Here is a 27,105-nt window from a genome sequence, read left to right on the forward strand (position 1 = left end):
TATTAAGGAACTGCCACTCGCCAGTATTCTAACAACCATTCATCTCTGCTGTCAGCCAGGGATTCTCTGCTGACAGTATAATGTACACAAAAGAGATAACTTAAAACCAACAAAAAAATAGCATGGGGGTTTCCCACAAGCCCAACCAGGTCCTTTGTGTGTGGTATGGATTTTAAGGAGAACCCCGCATAAAAATAGTGGTTATATTGTAATAATGATTGTGAGGATAATGGGAATGTTGATTGGGAGTTATTTTGTTTTAAATTGCCTGGAGTTTTTAGTACACTAGACAGCAGTGTACATAATACAGAAAGGTGTTGGCTACAATAAAAGGACAACTGCAATATTGTTCAACTGAGCATCAGGTTGCAATGACAAAGTAAACAGTCTCCAGATATAAAAGTTGCGGTGCTCCATCCCCTGACAAGGTCACGTGGTATAGTAGCGCAATGTGTAGGAAGGAGCCCATGATGTCACACCACCCCCTTGTGACATCGCCACATTATCTAAGAACTGTCATCCTGGTGCAGCTGTCAGACGGCGGGAGCCAGCGTCGAGAGCGGAGCATTTTTTTTTTCCGGGTCAACAGTGGTGGCGGGCACCGTGATTTGACTTGTCAAAGACTGTCTATTGTTATTTTTACACTACAGGTTTTTTTTTTGTGAATGGGTAGCAGTACCACGTACCCTCTACTTATTCACATGGAGGGGCCAGGATCTGGGAGCCCCTTGTTAAAGGGGGCTTCCAGATTCCAATAAGCCCCCTGCCCACAGACCCACACAATCACTGGCTATGGTTGTGGGGAAGAGGCTCTTGTCCCCATCAACATGGGGACAAAGTACTTTGGAAGGAGAGCCTCCTTGCCCCGCAGCACCCCCCCATGTAGAGGGCATGTGGCCTGGTATGGTTTAGGAGGGGGGTTGCTCACTCATCCCTACCAGGATGCATGTTCGGATAAGGGTCTTGTATGGATTTTGGTGGGGACCCCCACACCATTTTGGGTGGGACCCAATTTGTTTTCTTTTTTTAAATTGCTGTGCACTGCCAACACTTTTTTTTACATTCACCTGTGAGTGGGGAAGCCCACTGACAGCTGAAACATGAAAAAAAATGTTCACTACTAAAATACTGCATGACTTAATAATACAACTCATGTGGTATTTTAGTAGCTAGTTGAATTGTCCCTGTTTGAAGTTTGTGGTGGAACTTTCAGTAGTTTCGAATGTTTGACCGCAAACCAAACAGGAAGATGTTTGGCCCATCACTAATTAGACCTGAAACCTTTAGGTCAATCAGTAAGGTGAGAGCATTGGATTGAAGGTGGAAGGGATCACACAGTATATGTTGAAGCTGGTGATGAAGTAGCGATACACATTGGAGATTAGACACATTGGGGTTGATTTACTAAAACTGGAGAGTGCAAAATCTGGATAGAAACCAATCAGCTTCCATTTTTTTTTTGTCAAAGCTTAACTGAACAAGCTGAAGTTAGAAGCTGATTGGCTACCATGTACAGCTGCACAAGATTTTGCACTGTCCAACATGGCCATATCATGTACATGGGAATCAATACTTTACACTGATTTTTAACTGATCTCACTTGATGTATATGTGGGAACACACAGTGTGAGCAGCAGTAACACATTTATTTAGGAGAGGTGAAGGAATTTTTTGGGTTGCACAGGAGTTTTTTTTAATTTACATTTTTGATCCCTTGTGATGAACAAAAATGCTGGGCCTCCTCTTAATCTTTTATTTTTTTCTGTTAATTTATTCCACTAATGTATAAAATGCCATTGTAGTTTTGCTGTATTATTCTTATTTGTTTGCATTTATTGTTTATATTGTATACATGCAATATTGTATAAAACTGCCACTACGCGGGTTATTTTTCTGTAAATTTGTGTTAAGTTTTGGGTGCACAATTGTTCTATACAGTTGCACAGGACTTAAATAGCAAGACATCTATAGTAGACCCTCATCTAGGATAAGGAACTGGTATGGATGAATGGATATTCTGGGTGTTTGTTTGCTAACAGAACAAAGTGTCTGGGAGCTATCATTTTGCTGACGATTTACCACAATTTGTAACACTCTTTGTAAATCTCAGTTTTGCTGTATTAGGTTGTATATATCATACAGATATGCAAGTTCACAGGCAGGGTAAGGTCATCCCCCAGACGTGTTATTTAAAGTGGTTCTAAAGGCTCAAGGTTTCTTACCTTCATCCATTCTATGGTAAAAAACCTTTTCTGTGCAGCATCCCCCCAAGCCCCCCTAATACTCACTTAATCCCCCTCTCGACCCAGCAATGTGCACTGGAGTGTCGGCTATCCCAGGACTCCCTCTTTTCATTGGCTGAGACAGAAGCGGGAGCCATTGGCTCTCACTGCTATCAATCACAGACAATGAGCCAATGAGAAGAGAGAGGGGGCGGGGCCAAGATGCATCTCCATGTGTGGATGGATACATGGAGCAGCAGGTGCCCCATAGCAAACTGCTTGCTGTGGGGGCACCTGACAGGAGGGAGTGGCCAGGAGAGCCTACGGGGGATCTGAGAAGAGGAGGGTCCGGTTTGCTCTGTGCAAAACCACTGCACACAGCAGGTAAGTATAGACATGTTTGTTATTTAACAAAAAAAAACCTTTGGATTCACTATACGAGTTTTGCATTTTTAATGTTTCACCTTAAGCATTACTAACATTGCTACTCCCTGCCAAACAGAGTCTTTACATTTTTTTTTTTTTTGCTTTAGCACATGTCCCCCAGGTCAGCACCCAGCCCTTTAGAACATTTGTTTGATAATCCCTTGCCTATTAGCCTAGAAAATGATCAGAACTGGTCTTTAACATTCGTCTCCTGTTGACTTCCATGGAGTTTAGATTTGGCACTCGAACTTCACTCAAGTTTGCTGAATCCTTGGCAAAACTAATCCAGGTGTGAGTAGTTCATCACTGATAGTCATTATGTGCTATACAGTGCAAGTGCATTGTCTGCAACTATGATAGTGAATTGGGGTACCATCCATATTGCATGGCTCTGCACTGCAGTTTGTGCATTGTGGTAACATGCGGTAAGCTGCTCATTTTAACCAGTTCCCACTTGGCCATCAAACTATAGTTTTTTTAATATTTTTGTCGATCCAGGTGGACATCATTTGACGTCCTCCAGGATTGCCGCCTTGACATCTGTCACCGATGGACACAGCCCATGACTGATCTGTATACCGGCCCATTGTTGATTCTGAATTGATTTAATTCAGTAAAATGTTTGTTTATAGTAATTAAATGCATTGTTATAAGCAATAATAATGTCTAAAATATATATATATATATACTGATCACTTACATTTTACCATAGTACAATGTTACTGTGATAAAATGTCACTCTGGTCACAGTGTATTATTAAAAAAAATAATTAAAAAAATTATATACTGTATATATATGTGTGATTTTGTGCAGCCCTGCTGCCGTGTTGCATGACTAGTGTAGAAGTGATGTGTTGTCAAATGCTAACACCCCCAAAACATACTTACCCAACTTCCAAAACAAAAACCCATTTCCCAACACTCCCACCAATAAAAGGAGACCACCCTTTGTTGGAGTAAAATGGCCTTCACTGCCTTTTATTAACAATTTAAGTTAAATATACAGAAAACATTCCTTAAAACAGAAACCTCCATAAACTTACGGAATGAGTTGTTGGTCTAGGCAGGCACACAAAACAATATTGATCTCCCCCTGCGGAATCTTAACCTTAATGTTCCTACTAGGCCTCCAGCTGCAACGCACCGACTCGGAGACAAGGACACACCTTCCGCAGGTAGACCTCCACCTTCCAGGTAAACCTCTGTTAACTGGAATTTACCCGGGCACACCATACCACAGATGGGTCCCAACCATACACTTATCATCACAAACCATTAACAACCTACCAAGACCAACAACTGCCACCAAACTAAACAAGCCAAACAGAACAAACACCCCAGGGGAGGGCGGGCGGGAACTTCTCTCTTCAGCTGCTAACCAGCACTGGCTCGTCCGACCCCCCCAGCACTCCTCCAAGATTCAGAATGATCCCACCCAAACCTACTAACACCAATCAGTTAACCTTACTATCTTTTTTAACCCTTCCCCTTTAACTTAACCCTTTCCTGTCTTTTCTCCCTCTTCACCTAGTCATGTCTGCCCTGCGCTATTCTTCTCTTTCTTTCTTTCGCTAGGGGCACCCCTGTAGTTCTGCTATAGGATGGCTGGGAGCCGGTTAATGGCAGAGAAGTAAACAGGCCCTTAAACTCCATTGTCATGGAGATGCCCTTAATCACTGAGTTTTCTGATACACAAGGAAGGAAATTAATATTCTCTGCCCAGCTGAAGGTAAAAAAAAACAAAAAACCATACACAGCTATAATTTATTCCAGCTAACAACTACTCTTCTAAAAAGCAACTTAAAATGGTAAAAAGGTCAAAACTTTTCACAAATACTTAAAATGTGAAACAGTTTTAAGGGTTTAACAGCTGAGAATCTATGAAATATCACCGAGGAATATTCAACTCTTGGATCACACAAGCAAAATGAAGTTACTTACAGTTTGGCTTCCACTGAGCAGGAGATGTGAAGGAGGACTAGACCCGCACACAGCACCCAGGACACCATTGTGCAGGGCTGCAGGACTCAGTTAGACTGTCTGCACAGTGTGCTGCTGCCTTTGTAATTTTTGCTGCCCCCACATTCCCCCCTCCTACCCTGCAGGACATGGGCTTCACAGCTTAGCCACTGACCTCAAATCAAACAAGGTTTAGGCAGTAACTAGACAGCAGATGAGTTGCAGGGTTAGGGGGATTTGCAAATATTTACTTTAGATATTGTGTTTTCATGATTCATGCATCTACCCACAGTTCTTAAACACACGGGATGGTCGAGCTTTTAATATTGTAGCATAAAGTTCACTGTTTTTGACCTGTGTCCGTATTGCATACTTTTTTTTGTATAATGAAACAGCAATTCTTTTTGTGTGTTGATCACAGAAAGCTTTATATCTAAAGCCACAACTTTGTTTCTGCTTTGGATTGAGCATAGAAAATGACAAAAGTATAGTTGAGCCAAAGCTCTCTTTTTTCAATTTGAATTGAGTATGCATTAGACTCAATAAAAGGTGGGAGGACCTGGGTTTTCTTTCAGAAGGAATGCGGGGGAACACAGTTTTGGCACCTCTAGCACATACCCCTGGTTCACAACTCTGCGGGTGGTGTTGCTGCGGATCCGCACAAACATCTGTGCAGCCGCACCACCCACACAGAGGACTGCAGACCCGTGGGCGGGTGCCATTAATTCTAATGGCACCCGCCTGCACTGGAAATTGCAACTGAGAAACTGAGGTTCCCTTGCCAGCTGTGTTTTCTGAAGAAGCGCAGGGACTTCTTCCCTGCGTGTCCCGGGGCACCGGAGTCCATTCAAATGCAGCCTGCAGGAATGAGGAGATGTGAACCTAGCCTGAAAGTATGTAATGGCAAGGGGTGCTGGGGTGTGCTGGAGGATCTGTTGTTGCTGACATTAGCTCCATAATAATAAAACACAGAGCCTCTGAGCCCATAAGGATTTAACCACTTGCTGACTGCACTATAGCCTATAGTGATGGCTACAGTGCGGTCATCCAGTTCTGGGAAGGTGTTCACCTAAACATTGATGCCCTCCCAGAACCGCACCACCCAAGTCCGTTGCGGCGCGCACCCAGGGCTTTCTGTGATCGCTTATCACACAGCTAGTCACAAGTCATGGTAAAGGGCCAATCACAGCCCTTTACCATGTGATCAGGTGTGTCCAGCTTTCCTTACGCTGTCCCAGCATGAGAAACATACTACCAATAACTGGCGACTGTGAAAGGGGACATCTACACTGATAATTAGGGCACTAATTATCAGTTCCCTGGTTATCATTGCAGTACCAACAGTGCCCAACAGTGGGTTTTCCATTACAACACGTGCTTTTGACCACTCTAATTTAGGGGGTCATTCAATTCTGGGAAGCCTTTGACTTGGCCACTGTGGTGATGTGGAGAGCACAAGAGAAGGTCCGGCTTGGTCAGAGCCGCATGCACTACTTTTGTTGTGATTTGCATAGACATCTGTGTCAAATGCAAATCGCAACTTAAATTGGCAGGTCACCCGATTTTGAAATTGGTTTTGATGTGACCAGGGGCTTAATTTATTTTGTTATATCTGTGTAACCAGTTCAGCTCTTTGGACGTACATGTCTGTGTTTTTTGTTCAGCTGGCTACTAGCTGAAAGTGAAGTCATGTGGCAGCTCCACAGCTGCTGATCATTGTCATGGAGCCAGCAGCGTGGTGCCCCCCATGGAGCCAGCAGAGTGGTGCCCCCCTCATTTCTGGCACCCCCCTCCTCCTGTGGTTTCCAGGAACTCCCACTCTGAGCAGAGCCCGAAAATACAATCGCCAGGTAGGGGAGGGAGAGAGCTGTGAGACTGAAGAAAATGTCTCCATAAAGAGTACCCGTCACCTACTCAATGCTATCACATAGGGGGTAATTAACCTGTTGTGATAGTAATTGAGTAAAAATAAATAAAAAAAGAAAATAAAAAAGTAAAAATAAATTTATTTTAAAAAATAGCAGTAACCGCCATCGCCTCACACACCTGTGCAAACGCAAGCGCAAGTGCAAACCCAGGGTGTACAAATTTATATAAACCGCAGTCACAACACGTGTGACATATCCAGTGGTGTATTTAGGTTTTGTGCTGCCCTAGGCAACACAAAAATCGCACCCCCCATTCGGAGAGACCCTGACACCGACCAACACCCCCCTCCCCCATGTAGAGAGTCTGACATGGACCAACAACACCCCAGCCCACCTCAGAGAGCCTTCTACTATCACCGCAACCCATACACTTGCCACCCCACCCCCACCCCAGCGAGAGAGAGAAGACACTCATCTTCACAGCTCCGGACATCCCCAGGAACAAGAGTCAGGCTCTGCATACACCATTAAGCAGCCCGCAGCCTCTCTCAGATCCCAACTGGTCTCCATGCTGCGTATCCCTTCTTCCATCCCTTCTTCCGGGGGGGCAATGCTGCTCCCCGAAAAATGCCACCCTAAGCAAATGCCTTGCTTGCCTTGTGGTAAATACGCCCCTGGGCATGTTGCCTTGAATGTCAGAGTGAGAACAAGAACTCTATCACGAGAGCTCCTAGTTAACTCTAAAATGATGAGCTGTAAAGGCATTTACTGTAAATTGTCACCTATAATGATTTTTAGGCACTGAAGTTTTTGGCAATATTGCGGGTGGGTGCAATTTTAAGACATGAAACGTTTTGTATCTATTTAGCTGATGCAACCCAATCTTTTATATCTTAATCAAAAATGGGTATTCCATTTTGTGTTTTTGCACTCATATTAATTTTATGATATATTTTTTCCTGAAAATTTGCGTTTAATAAACAGTTGTACAAATATGATGTGACATAAACATTTGCAACTATCACCTTTTCATTCTACAGGGCCTCTGCTTTCAGAAAATATATAATGTTTTGGAAGTTTCAGTAATTTTACTGCCAAAAATTAATATTTTTACATGTATGCGAAAAATGAAAAAAAAAATTGCTCTGGAACCGAACTGGTTAATAAGTGTCAACGATACCGGTTTGTACTGCCAGAAATATTGGGGGCTGTGGGGGAAAGTGGAACAGCCATTTTGTTTATCAAACATTTAGCTTTGATTAAGCAGATACTGTATATTGCATGTATATATTGTATTTAGAAGACCTACTGTGTTACCTTCTTGTGTTAAAATGCCATGTACACTTCCAGCTGGGAGATTGCTTTGTGCCTTTGAAGAACCAATCCCCCAAGGAACTACTGGAGGCAACAAGACTGTGTGAATGACCATAATCATTTCAATTAACTCCACCAGAAACCAGAACAAAACTTCAAAGCAGCTAGAAAGTTAGCTTCCCACACATCTTAGGACATATAAATTGTAATAGATTTCCCAGCTAGCCAGAGCAACTTTTTCTTTAACACAATACTCTGTATTGCCTTTTGCTCTCCCTGCATGGATAGCAAAAGGCAATACAGAGTATTGTGTTAAAGAAAAAGTTGATCTGGCTAGCTGGGAAATCTATTACAAATTACATGGTCTAACTTCATACTTTATATAACAAATACATCTACTTTTCACTCTGGCTGCAGCGGTTAAAATGTTATTGAGTTTGGGTTTCTTCGTCTGGGCTTCCAGTCCATTTTTTTTAAGTTACAGTATTTCCATCTCTCTCCATGGACTACAGAACACCTCTCCCTTTGCTATTTAGAAGAGAAGAGGGGTAGGTGTTTTTTAATCCTAAAATGCCTCCTGCCCTAGGATCATAATACCTTCATAGATATACTGTAGTACAGTAAGTGTTGTCGCACTAGGACAGTATGGGCTCAATTACACTCGCTTCAGCTTCAACACACAGTAAAGCGCCTACTGCTCCAACATGCTTTTTTGATGTGTTTTTGATGTTTCAATGATGCTTTGGTTATGCATTTTTTTTAGCTTTCATGAAGCTTGGCAAATGCCCTGTGTGTGCATTGATTTTCTATTTGTTTTAAAGGGGCTTAGTAGATCCCCAGTTCATTATTACCCCTGTTCAGCAGATCCCCAGCTTTTTAGTACCCTTGTTCATCAGATCCCCAGCTTATTAGTACCCTTGTTCAGCAGATCCCTAGCTTAATAATACTGTTGTTCAGCAGATAACCTGCTCAGTAGTACTCCCAGCTCTGCTGATGAGACACTAAGTTGTAAACCCCAGCTCTACTGATTCCCCATTCAGTAGTAAACCCCAGCTCTACTGATTCCCCATTCAGTAGTAAACTCCAGGTATGCTGATCCCCCACTCAGTAGTAACCCCCAGCTCTGCTGATTCCCCCCCATTCAGTAGTAACCCACAGTTATGCTGATCCCCCACTCAGTAGTAACCCCCAGGTATGCTGATCCCCCACTCAGTATTAACCCTCAGCTCTGCTGTTTTCCCATTCAGTAGTAGTCTCCAGCTCTGCTGATCCCCCACTCAGTAGTAACCCCCAGGTATGCTGATCCCCCACTCAGTATTAACCCCCAGGTATGCTGATCCCCCACTCAGTATTAACCCTCAGCTCTGCTGTTTCCCCATTCAGTAGTAGACTCCAGCTCTGCTGATTCCTAATTCAGTAGTAAACTCCAGCTCTGCTGATTCCCTATTCAGTAGTAACCCACAGTTATGCTGATCCCCCACTCAGTAGTAAACCCCAGGTATGCTGATCCCCCACTCAGTAGTAAACCCCAAGTATGCTGATCCCTCACTCAGTAGTAAACCCCAGGTATGCTGATCCCCCACTCAGCAGTAACCCTCAGCTCTGCTGATACCCCACTCAGTAGTAACCCCCAGGTATGCTGATCCCCCACTTAGTAGTAACCCCCAGGTATGCTGATCCCTTACTCAGTAGTAACCCCCAGGTATGCTGATCCCCCACTCAGTATTAACCCTCAGCTCTGCTTTTTCCCCATTCAGTAGTAGACTCCAGCTCTGCTGATCCCCCACTCAGTAGTAACTCCTAGCTCTGCTGATTCCCAATTCAGTAGTAAACTCCAGCTCTGCTGATCCCCTATTCAGTAGTAACCCACAGTTATGCTGATCCCCCACTCAGTAGTAAACCCCAGGTATGCTGATCCCCCACTCAGTAGTAAACCCCAGGTATGCTGATCCCCCACTCAGTAGTAACCCACAGTTATGCTGATCCCCTACTCAGTAGTAACCCACAGTTATGCTGATCCCCTACTCAGTAGTAACCCCCAGGTATTATGATCCCCCACTCCGTAATAACCCCCAAGTATGCTGATCCCCCATCTGTATGAACACAGGTTGTCATCTGACAGGTGTGAAGGCGTGGGGAAGTGGCCCTGAATGCTCACTGTCTGTGTTCAGGACTGTACACCTGCACCCATATGCTTGTCAAATTATGACCTGCAGCATTTCCATTGTGTAACATAGGTTGCCTGCAAACGGCGATAGCCACAAAAACAAACCACTGATTCCCACGCTACAGGCCACAGCACCCATGAGCCCCAAAACCTCAATTACACACACAGCTTTATTTATGAACTCAGTACAGTTTTATCATTTAGATTTCACAGGAATATGGTTGGGATGGTCCATTAATAATGTTTTTAGTGTATTTTTACCATAAATATAATTTGGATATTTTCTCTGGCAGTGGAGGGCTGTCAGGTATGCTGTACGGGGCCCCATGATATCTAACAGTGGCCCTGGGTGTATGCTTGTGTCTGTGCCACCTGTATAGTTAGGAAGAACCTTGAACCTCTGCTATATACCTCAATGGATCTAGGAATTGGACTTGTTTTCAACTGAAAATACAATTATTAGTAATGTTTCCCCGGCAAATGAGGATCAGCTCCTTGGTGGAAAACAGCGATCTCGCCATGTCCAGATGTGGTGTGGAATTCCACAAAAGAACAATTCACAAAACTAAAAAATAGACTTGCAAATTACCACTAAACTCTCCTAACTACACTCCTGTCCACTAACACTCCCCACTAACACTTCCGGGTGTGTGCAAACATCCTTCCGCAAACATCATGGCGTATTTCTGGTATGACAGCTGCTCTAGCGCCTCCTCCAACAGCCGTCTTGGCATTTATTTGTGCACCATAGCAATTTTACATGGGGCTCCATTCTGTATATGACATTCACAAATATATGTTTGCAGTTCTATTGTGGGTTTGGCATTGGTGAATGTATGCTTGCAGCTATACTGTGTATATGACATTGGCGAATATATATTTGCCAGTAAAGGCCCAAAGTCAACATAAATTGGGGGCCCAATTTATTACTGTTAAGAGGATTGCAGAAAAAGAATAGCTAGATGGACATTGAACACCTATTCGTTGGTACATAACATGGTCTTATGGTGCAATAGAGGGCTTTTGGTTTGTTATTTTGGACATACTTGCACATGTGTGCTCTAACAAAGAAGATTTGGGCATATTATATAGCTAGCAAAAATAAGTGTTAGGGGTGCTAGTACATTTCAGATACTTATATAGCGCTGTCAATTTACGCAGCACTTTACATATAGATGTGGTAAATTCACATCTGTCCCTAACCCTCAAGGGGCACACTAAGGGCCCTAACTTACATTCATACATATACTAGGGCCAATTTTGGCAGGATCCAATCAACCTACCAGCATGTCTTTAGAGTGTGGGAGGAAACCAGAGTACCCAGAGGAGGCACAGGGAGAACATGCAAACTCCAGGCAGATGGTGCCGTGGTTGGGATTTGAACCAACGACCCTAGTACTGTCAGGTGGAAGTGCTAACCATTTAGCCACTGTGCAACATTCAACTAGAGCATGAAATAATCCCCCCCAAAAATACATAGTCCAAATGTTTATTGATCAAATACACATTCCACATTTATTTGGACAGCAACAAAAAGCTACATTCAATATCTTGGTGAAAAAAGAAAAAAAAAACCCACAGGATTGATGTTGCTAAAATAGAACAGTCCTGCTCATAAGAGCTTACAATCTAAAAGATTATACTTCTAATGAACTGTGCTTTCACAGGTTACAGCAGGAAACAAACGGTTAATATGAACCACTTGGGCTTATTCACAAGAGAAGCTGCAGATTGCAATATCAATATAAAAATACATACGTGCCAAAATAACACCTCCCACCTCCCCAAATCCCCCACACATACATTTCTCACCATGTTTGTCTGAAAACTGCATTTCATTCTAAATAAAGCAAATTTGGAAGAGCAGAGCAATGGACATGTGTTAGGATTACAATGCAAAGATAATAAACACAATCATTGTACAATAACACACAAACACACCTTAGAAGGAAGAACATGCAAAACATTTACAGCCCACATCAAAACACAGCATGAGTGTGGCCTGGGGCAATTCACCACAATATCTCTTCCTCCCCAAACCATCACAGACAAGGACTTGCAGAAATAATGTGCCTGTACAAGGCAAACAATCACCACTACTGAGTCTCCTTATATAAGGTAGGCCACACCCACCACTGTCATTCATTTGGTCAGAGAAAGTGTTTGCACCTGATGAATCCTCTTCCCACCTGTGTTAACCCTTGGTATACAGGCCCCACAAATCAGAGTCAGAAAGAAAGCCACAGTGAAGTGTATCTGTGCAGCATACAACAGAACATTGAACAGGGATGTGAAAGGGAACCCTATTGGCAATATTTCTTGGCCCTATGGGCACAATTCACTCCAGATTATTACATGAGTTAAGGCAGTTACATGACCACATCTTGCATGCAATACTGAAAATGTCAAATCACTTTTGCTAGTATGTGGCATTTCCCATAAATCGGAAAAACACTCAGGAATTTAAAACATAAAAAGGCCTTACACCGCAGTCACATCAAAGCCGAATTAGAAATTGTGCAACGTACAGTGAAGATGTCGATTTCCTTACGATTTGCAAGACATCTGATACAGATATCTATGCAAATTGTCACAAAAGTAGTACATGTACTACTTTAGAAATCAGTGTCGGAAACGCACCCATGTGACTGCTCTAATAGCAGACAATAGGGTGCGACTTGGCATACGATTTGCAAGTCGCATGTCATGCAAATCGCATGCCAAGTCGCATCCAGGGTGCACAATTTCAGGTGCAATTTGGGAATTGAAATTGTACCTGATATCCGATCTAATGAATGTGGATGTGAGTGCCTTAACGTAAGCAATTTCAAAAGTAGTTCTCCTCTAACTTTTCAGCATTTTGTAGCGATTTCACATATAGACTACAATAGAAATCGCAATGCAAAACACAATTGAAAACGCAATAACTCATTGGTAAATCTACCGAAAACACGGTGAAATTGCCAACAAAAAGCACAATTGTAAATCACATCTAGTGTGAACCAAGCAGGCAATTCAAGAAAGGAAATAAATCTTTGAAGGCATGTGGTATCTGCATGCTCAGATAAGGGTCTGTTATGGATTGGGGGGGGGGGGACTCCATGCCATTATTTAATTTTTTTTTTTTAATCCATTTATTTCGTTCACTCTTCTCATGGTTTGACAAACTTTCCCAAAAGGAGGTGGAGTGCAAACCAGCATTATCCAATCAATCATTAGTCCAGGCCCTTATCTCATCCCATCCTTTGACATTCACATAAGGTGCTACTTTAAAGGTGTTTGAACACAGACAAGGCCTCATTCTAATTCCCATTCTAGGGATAATTTAAACAGAAAGCAAAGATGCTGCCACCAGCACATGTATGTTAGGGTAGTCATACAGAGATCATGCAAATTCATTGCTGTGGTTGGGATTCAAACCAACAACCCTAGCATTGTGAGACAGCAGTGCTAACCACTAATCCACGGAGCTGTTGAACACTACTCCTGCCTGTATTTCTGTGGTGTGAATCAATGCTCGGTCCCTGGGCAAGGTCAGTGTAACTAGCCAGATATCTCAAATGTGACACAAATGTTGTGCTATGTTGCCAATTCAGATGTATGTTGGTTCTATGTATCCCAATACAAAGGATTGCAATACTAATACAGGCGTACCTCAGTTTACCAACGCCTCGGTTAACGTAATTTTCGGTTTACGAATGAAAATCCATTGAAAATAATGCCTCGGTTTACACAATTGTTAATAATTTTTTTCGCAATACAAAGTGTATGTCGCCACTGATTTTCAAATGCAAATGCCGCCTTTTTTTTTTCTTCACTATAGTTCACAAGCTTAGAAGTCACTTTCCTGGAAGTTACAGAAAACTTTGTATCTTTTAATAAACTCAAAGTAAACATTGTTTCCTTTAGGGATATAAATTCCAAGAAAACTTTCTCTTTTAGCTGGGGGAAGTGACAGGTGAATTTCTGAGCTATAGTGAAGAAAAAAAGGGGTAAATTACATTTAAAAACCAGCACCATAATAAATAAAAAACGGCATGGGGTCCCCCCTCCCATCCACACCAAGCCCTTCGGGTCTGGTATGGATATTAAGGGGTAACTTCACGCCAAAATTAAATAAAAAACAGCTTGGGTTTCCCCCAAAATCCATACCAGACCCTTATCCGAGCATGCAGCCCGGCAGGTCAGGAAAGGGGGGGGGGCGTGCGATCGCCCCCCCTCCTGAACCATATCAGGCCACATGCCCTCAACATGGGGGGGTGCTTTGGGGCAGGGGGGGGCTCCCCCCCAAAGCACCTTGTCCCCATGTTAATGGGGACAAGGGCCTCTTCCGTTAGTGGGATAATTGGTCATCCATTTTTCGGGGATTTTGGCATATTTTGTTTATCAGTAAAATTGGAATTTGTTTTTCCAAATTTACTGATAAAAAAAGTGCCAAAATCATTGATGTCACATGGGGCGGGGTTTCTCGGATGATGTCCCCGGCTGGCCCTGCCCCTTACCTATTTAAGAACTGTCACCCTGTCTCTCCAATGAGACTAGCTGTATGCAGGAGACAGTCTGACAGGTCTTAAATAGGTAAGGGGCAGGGCCAGCAAGCATGTGACATGGGGCGGGGTCACTCGGATGATGTCCCCGGCTGGCCCCGCCCCTAACCTATTTAAGAACTGTCAGCTAGCCTTTTTTTCAGAAGGCTGGAAGCCTCCGATGGGACCAGAACTTTTTTTCTTTTCTTTTTTTGGTGATTGATGTTGGATCTACTTCGGGGGACATTGTTTCAATAAAGGACTTGTCAAAGACCCTGTACTGTGTTTTTTTTACACTACACTTTGTTTTTTTGTGAAGGAGTCGCGGGACCACGTACCGCAGACTCATTCACGTGGGGGGGGGGGGGCGGGATCTGGGGGCCCCCTTGTTAAAGGGGGCTTCCAGATTCTGATAAGCCCCCCACCCGCAGACCCCCACAACCACCGGCCAGGCTTGTGGGGAAGAGGCCCTTGTCCTCATCAACATGGGGACAAGGTGCTTTGGGGGGGAGCCCCCCTGCCCCAAAGCACCCCCCCATGTTGAGGGCATGTGGCCTGGTATGGTTCAGGAGGGGGGGGGCACTCGCTCGCCCCCCCCCCCTTTCCTGACCTGCCGGGCTGCATGCTTGGATAATGGTCTGTTATGGATATTGAGGGGGTCCATACGCTGTTTTTTGTTTTAAATTTTGGCGTGGAGTTCCCCCTTAATATCCATACCAGACCTGAAGGGCTTGGTATGGATGAGAGGGGGGACCCACGCTGTTTTTTTTTTTTTTATTGAGGAACTTTATTTTTACATTCAGCTGTCAAAATAAATATTATCTAGACCTTCGAAATAAGTACAATCATTACAGAAATAATTATAAAGGATAAGAAACAAAAATAGAATCACTAGAACTAAGGAAATCAAATTAGAATACATAAAGATATGCCTAGTGCTGTTTGTTTAACACAGTAGACGTGACCGAGTGCCGGCTGTCAGAGGAATGCACACTGAGATTTACTATTGAGCAGCGGCTAAAAAACAAACGCCCACAGAGAACGTCTAAAATGTGTTCCGCACATGCGCATTTATATCGGCCAAAGACACTGCACGGGCGTCTAGTTTTTTACTGTGTTGATTTGCTTGAAAAAAACTATTTTTAACACATTTTTATTTTTTTTGAAATGGCAGATATTGTTTAAAGTGAAGTCCTGATATTTGGCATAGCAAATTTCAAAGTGAACATGTCTCTGCAAAGATTTTTCATGGTGTTAGACATGCCTATTACCAAGTCTGCTTTGTGAGTCTGATTCCAGGCGTGTGTCTTGTTAGTAAATTCGATTGGGCATCTACTTATGGACGCTGCTCAATAGTAAATCTCTTAGCGGAGTAAAAGTAGACGGTCGCTCATAAAAATCGGACGTTCACCCACGAATATGCGCCTAGGCTCAATAGTAAATCAGGGCCCATGTGTCAAACACAAGGCCCCTCCAGGCCATTTCATGTGGCCCTCGCACCTCTCCTGCAGCTCTGCCCCCAGCTTCTTCCCGGCAGTGGCACAAGGTAAGAGGGGTGCCCTGTGATGTAAGGGAGGGTGGGGGACTCTTGACTTCTGATGGCGGGAGACTCTGGACATCTGCTTATAATTATTATGAGTATAATACAATTCCATGACAGTTGCAAAGGAGGGTTGCACACCACTGGTATCATCCATGAGAAACTTTATTGGAGACTGCTGAGACAAAACACCATGGCAGAACCATCTTTTGTCTCAGCAGTCTTCAATAAAGTATCCTTTGGATGATACCAGCAGTGTGAGACCCTTCTCAGACTTGTATCATCTGCTACAAGAATGTAAGTGGGCTCTGTGCTGGACTACACCTGCCCTTCACAGCTTACGTCTTAAGGTATTATTATTAAACCTAGTAATAATCAAATGTAGAGGAAATTATTTAATATGATAAAGAGCAGAAACATTTATATAGTTTTACAGATACAGTCAGCCCTTTGAGGGCAACCGTAATGCTGATGTGGCCCGCAATGAAATTACATTTTACACCCTGTGATAGACCAACACAAAGTGGCACATAATTGTGAAGTGGAAGGACAATGGTAAAAGCATGTGCAGGGAAGCTGGTCACAGTTGATGGGAAGATGGATGGAACCATTTACAGGGCAATCTTTGAATAAAACCTGTTAGAATCTGCAAAAGACTTTAGACCGGGCGAAGGTTCACCTTCCAGCAGGACAACAAACCTAAACATACAGCCAGAGCTACAATGGAATGGTTTAGATCAAAGCATATTCATGTGTTAGAATGACCCAGTCAAAGTCCAGACCTAAATCCACTGTGGAAAGACTTGAAAATTGCTGTTCAAACACTCTCCATCCAATCTGACAGAGCTTGAGCTATTTTTCAAAGAAGAATAGGCACAAATTTCACTCTCTAGATGTGCAAAGCTGGTAGAGACATCCCCAAAAAGACTTAAGCTGTAATTGCAGGGAAAGGTGGTCCTACAAACTATTGACTGGGGGGGGGCTGAATACAAATGCACACTGCACTTTTCAGATATTTATTTGTAAAACATTTTGAAAACCATTTATCATTTTCCTTCTACTTCACAATCACATCTAGTGTGAACCAAGCAGGCAATTCAACAAAGGAAATAAATCTTTGAAGGCATGCGGTATCTGCATGCTCAGATAAGGGTCTGTTATGGATTTGGGGGGGGGGGACTCCATGCCATTATTTAATTTTTTTTTTAATCCATTTCTTTTGTTCACTCTTCTCATGATTTGACAAACTTTCCGAAAAGGAGGTGGAGTGCAAACCAGCATTATCCAATCAATCCTTAGTCCAGGCCCTTATCTTATCCCATCCTTTGACATTCACATAAGGTGCTGCTTTAAAGGTGTTTGAACAGACAAGGCCTCATTCTAATTCCCATTCTAGGGATAATTTAAACAGAAAGCAAAGATGCTGCCACCAGCACATGTATGTTAGGGTAGTCATACAGAGATCATGCAAATTCATTGCTGTGGTTGGGATTCAAACCAACAACCCTAGCATTGTGAGACAGCAGTGCTAACCACTAATCCACGGAGCTGTTGAACACTAATCCTGCCTGTATTTCTGTGGTGTGAATCAATGATAGGTCCCTGGGCAAGGTCAGTGTAACTAGCCAGATATCTCAAATGTGACACAAATGTTGTGCTATGTTGCCAATTCAGATGTATGTTGGTTCTATGTATCCCAATACAAAGGATTGCAATACTAATACAGGCGTACCTCAGTTTACCAATGCCTCGGTTAACGTAATTTTCGGTTTACGAATGAAAATCCATTGAAAATAATGCCTCGGTTAATAATTTTTTTTGCAATACAAAGTGTATGTCGGCACTGATTTTCAAATGCAAATGCCGCCTTTTTTTTTTCTTCACTATAGTTCACAAGCTTAGAAGTCACTTTCCTGGAAGTTACAGAAAACTTTGTATTTTTTAATAAACTCAAAGTAAACATTGTTTCTAGAGATGAGCGAATTATTCAAAAATTCGATTCGGCTGATTCGCCGAATTTGCGGAATAAATTTGATTCGATGCGAATTTATTCGCTGCGAATTTAACTTATTAAAAGGGTTTCTAGGCTTCAGAGAGCCTTTATATTAGTGCAGAACACTGTACCTTTAATTTAAATGGCCTTGGAGTCTGCTGGGGAAGAGAACTAATACTGTCAGTCAGTATGACATGCAGATGAGTGCCGTCGATCTTAGAATCACCGCACACTTCACTCATTTGGGCAGTCACGGGGGAAGAAGAAGAAGAAGAAGAAGAAGAAGAATGAAAAGAAGAAGAAGAAGAATGAAAAGAAGAATGAAAAGAAGAATGAAAAGAAGAAGAAGAAGAATGAAAAGAAGAAGAAGAAGAAGAATGAAAAGAAGAATGAAAAGAAGAAGAAGAAGAATGAAAAGAAGAAGAATGAAAAGAAGAAGAAGAATGAGAAGAAGAATGAAAAGAAGAAGAAGAATGAAAAGAAGAAGAAGAAGAAGAAGAAGAAGAAGGAGAAGTAGAATGAAAAGAAGAATGAAAAGAAGAATGAAAAGAAGAAGGAGAAGAAGAAGAAGAAGAAGAATGAAAAGAAGAAGAATGAAAAGAAGAAGAAGAATGAAAAGAAGAAGAAGAATGAATGAAAAGAAGAATGAAAAGAAGAAGAAGAAGAATGAAAAGAAGAAGAAGAAGAATGAAAAGAAGAATGAAAAGAAGAAGAAGAATGAAAAGAAGAAGAAGAATGAAAAGAAGAATGAAAAGAAGAAGAATTCCAGTACAGCAAAAAGTGTATCTGCAGAGAGCTCCGCTATTTCTGACAGTTCTCTGACAGTTCCTTCACATTTACAGCGGTTGAAACATTGTATCTATTTGTTTCCGAATAAAAACATCTGTATCCTAAATGGAAACAAATAGATACAATGTTTCAACCGCTGTAAATGTGAAGGAACTGTCAGAGAACTGTCAGAAATAGCGGAGCTCTCTGCAGGGACACTTTTTGCCGGCCGTAAAAGGGATGAAAATCGGCCGATCGGGAAAAATTTGATTCGTGCATCCGAAGTATGCTAATTTTCGGATTCGGTGCGAATCGAATTTTTCCTAATATTCGAAACGAATTCCACTTCGTCAAGTTCGATTCGCTCATCTCTAATTGTTTCCTTTAGGGATATAAATTCCAAGAAAACTTTCTCTTTTAGCTGGGGGAAGTGACAGGTGAATTTCTGAGCTATAGTGAAGAAAAAAAGAGGGTAAATTACATTTAAAAACCAGCACCATAATAAATAAAAAACGGCATGGGGTCCCCCCTCCCATCCACACCAAGCCCTTCGGGTCAGGTATGGATATTAAGGGGTAACTTCACGTTGAAATTAAATAAAAAACAGCTTGGGGATCCCCCCAAAATCCATACCAGACCCTTATCCGAGCATGCAGCCCGGCAGGTCAGGAAAGGGGGGGGTGGACGTGCGAGCGCCCCCCCTCCTGAACCATACCAGGCCACATGCCCTCAACATGGGGGGGTGCTTTGGGGCAGGGGGGGCTCCCCCCCAAAGCACCTTGTCCCCATGTTAATGGGGACAAGGGCCTCTTCCGTTAGTGGGATAATTGGTCGGCCATTTTTCGGGGATTTTGGCATATTTTGTTTATCAGTAAAATTGGAAAAAAATTTTTTCCAAATTTACTGATAAAAAAAGTGCCAAAATCATTGATGTCACATGGGGCGGGGTTTCTCGGATGATGTCCCCGGCTGGCCCTGCCCCTTACCTATTTAAGAACTGTCACCCTGTCTCTCCACTGAGACTAGCTGTATGCAGGAAACAGTCTGACAGGTCTTAAATAGGTAAGGGGCAGGGCCAGCAAGCATGTGACATGGGGCGGGGTCACTCGGATGATGTCCCCGGCTGGCCCCGCCCCTAACCTATTTAAGAACTGTCAGCTAGCCTTTTTTTCAGAAGGCTGGAAGCCTCTGATGGGACCAGAACTTTTTTTCTTTTCTTTTTATGGTGATTGATGTTGGATCTACTTCGGGGGACATTGTTTCAATAAAGGACTTGTCAAAGACCCTGTACTGTGTTTTTTTTACACTACACTTTGTTTTTTTGTGAAGGAGTCGCGGGACCATGTACCGCAGACTCATTCACGTAGAGGGGGGGGGCCGGGATCTGGGGGCCCCCTTGTTAAAGGGGGCTTCCAGATTCTGATAAGCCCCCCACCCGCAGACCCCCACAACCACCGGCCAGGCTTGTGGGGAAGAGGCCCTTGTCCTCATCAACATGGGGACAAGGTGCTTTGGGGGGGGAGCCCCTGCCCCTGCTGTTTTTTTTTTTTAAATTTCGGCGTGGAGTTCCCCCTTAATATCCATACCAGACCTGAAGGGCTTGGTATGGATGAGAGGGGGGACCCACGCTGTTTTTTTTTTTTTATTGAGGAACTTTATTTTTACATTCAGCTGTCAAAATAAATATTATCTAGACCTTCGAAATAAGTACAATCATTACAGAAATAATTATAAAGGATAAGAAACAAAAATAGAATCACTAGAACTAAGGAAATCAAATTAGAATACATAAAGATATGCCTAGTGCTGTTTGTTTAACACAGTAGACGTGACCGAGTGCCGGCTGTCAGAGGAATGCACACTGAGATTTACTATTGAGCAGCGGCTAAAAAACAAACGCCCACAGAGAACGTCTAAAATGTGTTCCGCACATGCGCATTTATATCGGCCAAAGACACTGCACGGGCGTCTAGTTTTTTACTGTGTTGATTTGCTTGAAAAAAACTATTTTTAACACATTTTTATTTTTTTTGAAATGGCAGATATTGTTTAAAGTGAAGTCCTGATATTTGGCATAGCAAATTTCAAAGTGAACATGTCTCTGCAAAGATTTTTCATGGTGTTAGACATGCCTATTACCAAGTCTGCTTTGTGAGTCTGATTCCAGGCGTGTGTCTTGTTAGTAAATTCGATTGGGCATCTACTTATGGACGCTGCTCAATAGTAAATCTCTTAGCGGAGTAAAAGTAGACGGTCGCTCATAAAAATCGGACGTTCACCCACGAATATGCGCCTAGGCTCAATAGTAAATCAGGGCCCATGTGTCAAACACAAGGCCCCTCCAGGCCATTTCATGTGGCCCTCGCACCTCTCCTGCAGCTCTGCCCCCAGCTTCTTCCCGGCAGTGGCACAAGGTAAGAGGGGTGCCCTGTGATGTAAGGGAGGGTGGGGGACTCTTGACTTCTGATGGCGGGAGACTCTGGACATCTGCTTATAATTATTATGAGTATAATACAATTCCATGACAGTTGCAAAGGAGGGTTGCACACCACTGGTATCATCCATGAGAAACTTTATTGGAGACTGCTGAGACAAAACACCATGGCAGAACCATCTTTTGTCTCAGCAGTCTTCAATAAAGTATCCTTTGGATGATACCAGCAGTGTGAGACCCTTCTCAGACTTGTATCATCTGCTACAAGAATGTAAGTGGGCTCTGTGCTGGACTACACCTGCCCTTCACAGCTTACGTCTTAAGGTATTATTATTAAACCTAGTAATAATCAAATGTAGAGGAAATTATTTAATATGATAAAGAGCAGAAACATTTATATAGTTTTACAGATACAGTCAGCCCTTTGAGGGCAACCGTAATGCTGATGTGGCCCGCAATGAAATTACATTTTACACCCTGTGATAGACCAACACAAAGTGGCACATAATTGTGAAGTGGAAGGACAATGGTAAAAGCATGTGCAGGGAAGCTGGTCACAGTTGATGGGAAGATGGATGGAACCATTTACAGGGCAATCTTTGAATAAAACCTGTTAGAATCTGCAAAAGACTTTAGACCGGGCGAAGGTTCACCTTCCAGCAGGACAACAAACCTAAACATACAGCCAGAGCTACAATGGAATGGTTTAGATCAAAGCATATTCATGTGTTAGAATGACCCAGTCAAAGTCCAGACCTAAATCCACTGTGGAAAGACTTGAAAATTGCTGTTCAAACACTCTCCATCCAATCTGACAGAGCTTGAGCTATTTTTCAAAGAAGAATAGGCACAAATTTCACTCTCTAGATGTGCAAAGCTGGTAGAGACATCCCCAAAAAGACTTAAGCTGTAATTGCAGGGAAAGGTGGTCCTACAAACTATTGACTGGGGGGGGGGCTGAATACAAATGCACACTGCACTTTTCAGATATTTATTTGTAAAACATTTTGAAAACCATTTATCATTTTCCTTCCACTTCACAATTAGGTGCCACTTTGTGTTGGTCTATTACATCCCAAAAAATACATTTACATTTTTGGTTGTAACATGACAAAATGTGGAAAATTTCAATGGGTATGAATACTTTTTCAAGGCACTGTACCAATGGCAATGCTGGACAGAGACATTCAGTTGCCAGGCCCTGTTCACATCTCCATGTAGCGAAAACTCACATTCCCACATACATCTGTTTTGGGTGTTTTGGAGCGTTTTAACTCATCACACTTAAGGAAGCCAATTCACTTCAATGGGCTGACCTACACGTGACAATTTCCCTAGAGAAGCTTCAGAACTTTTTTGGAGTGGAGCATGGTGCGTTGTCACAGTTTTTGATGTATTTGCTGCACTTGGGTTGCCTTTAATATGTAATGGTAACACAAACATGATGCACATTTGCAGTGTGTTTCTGAAATGCATGGCAAAGCGTGCATTTTCTGTGCAGTCTGCCATGAGTTTGAAAACACACAAAGATGTGAATGGAACCTCATTGTTCTTGTGTAAACGCACCAACTTTACTTCAGGCCTCATTCACACCTAGTGTAGTGGGAGCGCATGTTTTTTGGCTTGTTTTTCCAGTGACACACACAGGGCAACCCATTGATATCAATGGGCTGTGCTACATGTGGCAAAGTAGCTCTTGGGAGGTTTTGGTGTGATGTGGGTTGCATGTTTTTTACCATGCGTTTTGCTGCATTTGTTACTCGTTCACATGGCAAAATGTGTGCTTGTTTCGGTTTTTGGTGTGCCATTAACAATTAATGTCACTGAAAGCGCAACTAGTTAATTTTATTTTCTATATCAAATCAGTCAGGTCCTTGCACTACATAGTTGATGGTAGATCTAAAGGAGATTGTAAAATCAGATTGTATAGTGTATGGTGAGCTTTACAGAACCGAAGACACACTTCTCCTGTTTTCAATTCTACAGCTATCCACACAGGCTGTTATCTGGTCGCTCAGCACACTCTGCTAAATGAACGATCTATGCAAGATGAAAATTAAGATAGAAAAGAAAGACAGAAAAAAAATTGATGCATGTGTACTAATGCAGGCCATAGCTGGGCCGAAAATAAAATTGGCCGATTTTCGGATCGTTAGTGGGTTAATAGGTTGGCCGTTTTTCAGTATTTTGGCAGATTTTTTTTATCGGTAAAGTTTGAAAACAATCGGCCGATTTTGCCGATCGGCTGAATTTCGCGGCAATGATGGGCAAATCAGCCGATCTTTTTACCGATAAAAAATCTGCACATGAGCAGTGACCTGCAAGAGGAAGACAAAAAGAAGAAGAAGATGAAGAAGAAGAAGAAGAGGAAGAGGAAGAAGAAGAAGAGGATGAAGAAGAGGAAGAAGAAGAAGAGGATGAAGAAGAAGAAGAAGAGGAATTCCAGTCCTGCAAAAAGTGTCCCTGCAGAGAGTTCCGCTATTTCTTTGACAGTTCTTGGACATTTATAGCGGCTGCAACAATGTATCTATTTGTATCCAAATAAAAACATCTGTATCCGAAATGGATACAAATAGATACATTGTTGCAGCCGCTATAAATGTCAAAGAACTGTCAAAGAAATAGCGGAGCTCGCTGCAGAGACACCTTTTGCCGGCTGTAGAAGGGATGAAAATCGGCTGATTTTTTTTACCGTTCCTGGCAACGTCGGCCGATTGAACGACCGATTTTTTCCCCATCTATGGCCTGCATTAGTGAGAATGGTGATCACTGATTAAATGCAATGGAAAATCATGCACCTGTGGAAGTGGGTGGTAGTGATATGCTGGAAGGGGAGAAGGCAGCAACAGGTGTGTACTAATGAGATCAGCTGATAAAATCCTTCCTGCGTCTTTGGTTGGCCATACACTATACAATTTTCTGTCCAATTTCTGCCCAATTTCCTTTTGATTTACCTTCAACTATGTAGTGCAAGGGCCCGCCTAATTGGATACAATTGAAAGTGTTATTTAGGTTTGACCTCATTAAATGGTTTTTGGTAAATCTAAAGCAAAATTCTCAAGAAAATTGTATAATGTATGGCCAGCCTTATGCAGGCCATACATGGATCGAATTCTGAACAATTTTGTTTTAGAAAATCAGAATTTTCATGCATTTTGTAATCTGATGGGGCCACCATTGATTTTGAAATTTGACCAACCAAGCTTTCAATTTCACATCTTGCTACAGAAAAGAACTTTCGTGGCCAAGAATTTTCTTTTCTTTCCAGCTCACAGCCCATGATTGTTTCTTTTTCGATTATATTTCTTGCACGATTCTCCCATCATTGATTAGAAATTCATTTGTTTTTCAAAAAATTGCCACCATGCCCGATCACTCAAATTCGATGATCGGACGATTCTGTAGCCCAATAATGGTGCAAAATTTGAACGAAAATTCTTAGAAAAGATTTTCGAAAGAAAATTCTTTCAGAATTTGACCCGTGTATGGCTGGCTTTAGTTTTTTGTGTCCTAAATCTACAGGTGAAACTAAAAAAATTAGAATATCGTGCAAAAGTTCATTTATTTCAGTAATGCAACTTAAAAGGTGAAACTAATATATGAGATAGACTCATTACATGCAAAGCAAGATAGTTCAAGCTGTGATTTGTCATAATTGTGATGATTATGGCTTACAGCTCATGAAAACCCCAAATCCACAATCTCAGAAAATTAGAATATTGTGAAAAGGTGCAATATTCTAGGCTCAAAGTGTCACACTCTAATCAGCTAATTAAGCCATAACACCTGCAAAGGGTTCCTGAGCCTTTAAATGGTCTCTCCGTCTGGTTCAGTAGGAATCACAATCATGGGAAAGACTGCTGACCTGACAGTTGTGCAGAAAACCATCATTGACACCCTCCATAAGGAGGGAAAGCCTCAAAAGGTAATTGGAAAAGAAGTTGGATGTTCCCAAAGTGCTGTATCAAAGCACATTAATAGAAAGTTATGTGGAAGGGAAAAGTGTGGAAGAAAAAGGTGCACAAGCAGCAGGGATGACCGCAGCCTGGAGAGGATTGTCAGGAAAAGGTCATTCAAAAATGTTGGGGACTTTCACAAGGAGTGGACTGAAGCTGGAGTCAGTGCATCAAGAGCCACCACACACAAACGGATCCTGGACATGGGCTTCAAATGTCGTATTCCTCTTGTCAATCAACAACAAAGTCAGAAGTGTCTTACCTGGGCTAAAGAAAAACAGACCTGGTCTGTTGCTCAGTGGTCCAAAGTCCTCTTTTCTGATGAGAGCAACTTTTGCATCTCATTTGGAAACCAAGGACCCGGAGTATGGAGGAAGAATGGAGAGGCACACACTGCAAGATGCTTAAAGTCCAGTGTGAAGTTTCCACAGTCTGTGTTGATTTGAGGAGCCATGTCATCTGCTGGTGTTGGTCCACTGTGCTTCATTAAGTCCAGGGTCAACACGACCGTCTACCGGGAGATTTTGGAGCACTTCATGCTTCCTTCCGCAGACAAGCTTTATGGGGATGCTGACTTCATTTTCCAGCAGGACTTGGCACCTGCCCACAAGCTTCAAAACCTGGTTCAATGACCGTTGGACTACTGTGCTTGATTGGCCAGCAAACTCGCCTGACCTGAACCCCATAGAGAATCTATGGGGCATTGCCAAGAGAAAGATGGGAGACATGAGACTGAACAATGCAGAAGAGCTGAAGGCCGCTATTGAAGCATCTTGGTCTTCCATAACACCTCAGCAGTGCCACAGGCTGATAGCTTCCATGCCACGCCACATTGAGGCAGTAATTGCTGCAAAAGGGACCCAAAAAAGTACTGAGTACATATGCATGCTTATACTTTTCAGAGGTCCGATATTGTTCTATGTACAATCCTTGCTTTATTGATTGCATGTAATATTCTAATTTTCTGAGATTGTGGATTTGGGGTTTTCATGAGCTGTAAGCCATAATCATCACAATTATGACAAATCACGGCTTGAACTATCTTGTTTTGCATGTAATGAGTCTATCTCATATATTAGTTTCACCTTTTAAGTTGCATTACTGAAATAAAAGAATTTTTGGGCGATATTCTAATTTTTCGAGTTTCACCTGTACATACCAGCAAGTGTTGAAGCTTTCTAAGAAATTCAGAAAAGGCTAAGGTAAGGCCTTGTTCTCAAAATCAAAGAAAGCTTTTATTTTTCTGCAACCAAAATGGTAAATTGGTACATAAGGGAGCTGGATTTTCGGAAAAAAAAGGTGAACTTAGCCTTTAAGGCATGTTTGTTTAAAAAAACATTTAGGGAAATGTCTTTAGTTTCACAGTTGTAAAAGAAACGCAGCTAATAACTTTGTATCACCTCCCCTTCCTTTAGATTGTAAGCTCCATGAGCAGGGCCCTCCTATTCCTTCTATATTGAACTGTATTTTAATTGTAAATATATATTTATAATTTATATTGTAAAGCACTGTACAAATTGTTTGCAATATATAATGTGTATATAATAAAAAATGTAGATATGTTTCTTTTCTTTGATCATAAAAAATATGTCCACCAAAACAAAATATATGACTTTAGTAAAATGTACTGTGGGTGAAGCGTGTTGAAAAATGGCCAACCTTTGGCATCAGTAAAGACCCAGACTAACCCTCTAAACCATGCTCTGAGCTAACAAAAAGGGTGACATGGGGGTCCTGTGCATATCTAAATATTTTCAGACAGTACAAATAGCCCAAATTACAAAGTATCATGCTATATAACTGAAGTCCCATTATGTGTAAGACTGGAAATGAATGATTACTCTGGTCATATCCAACCTCCTTTGGCTTCTTCCAAGAGATAGGCTACTTTAACACTGATCCGCCGCAAAGACACAGCAAAAACGCATAGGC

The 27,105-nt window shown here is 42.2% G+C and overlaps 1 protein-coding gene across 1 annotated transcript in view; it reads right to left on the reverse strand.

The window, feature by feature from the left end:
- The window catches only part of LOC149449763 (alpha-2-macroglobulin-like), a 126,319-nt gene extending 121,597 nt beyond the window's left edge, over positions 1-4,722 (reverse strand). Inside the window, exon 1 of the mRNA XM_089692751.1 lies at positions 4,590-4,722. Within this exon, the coding sequence (XP_089548877.1) occupies positions 4,590-4,657 (68 nt within the window). The 5' untranslated portion in view covers positions 4,658-4,722. The remainder of the gene's footprint in view (positions 1-4,589) is intronic.
- Positions 4,723-27,105: the final 22,383 nt, after the last annotated feature.

The sequence above is a fragment of the Staurois parvus genome, unplaced genomic scaffold (assembly GCF_062004578.1).
Source record: "Staurois parvus isolate SC_StPar_1 unplaced genomic scaffold, SC_StPar_1.0 ptg000604l, whole genome shotgun sequence".
Lineage (NCBI taxonomy): Eukaryota > Metazoa > Chordata > Amphibia > Anura > Ranidae > Staurois > Staurois parvus.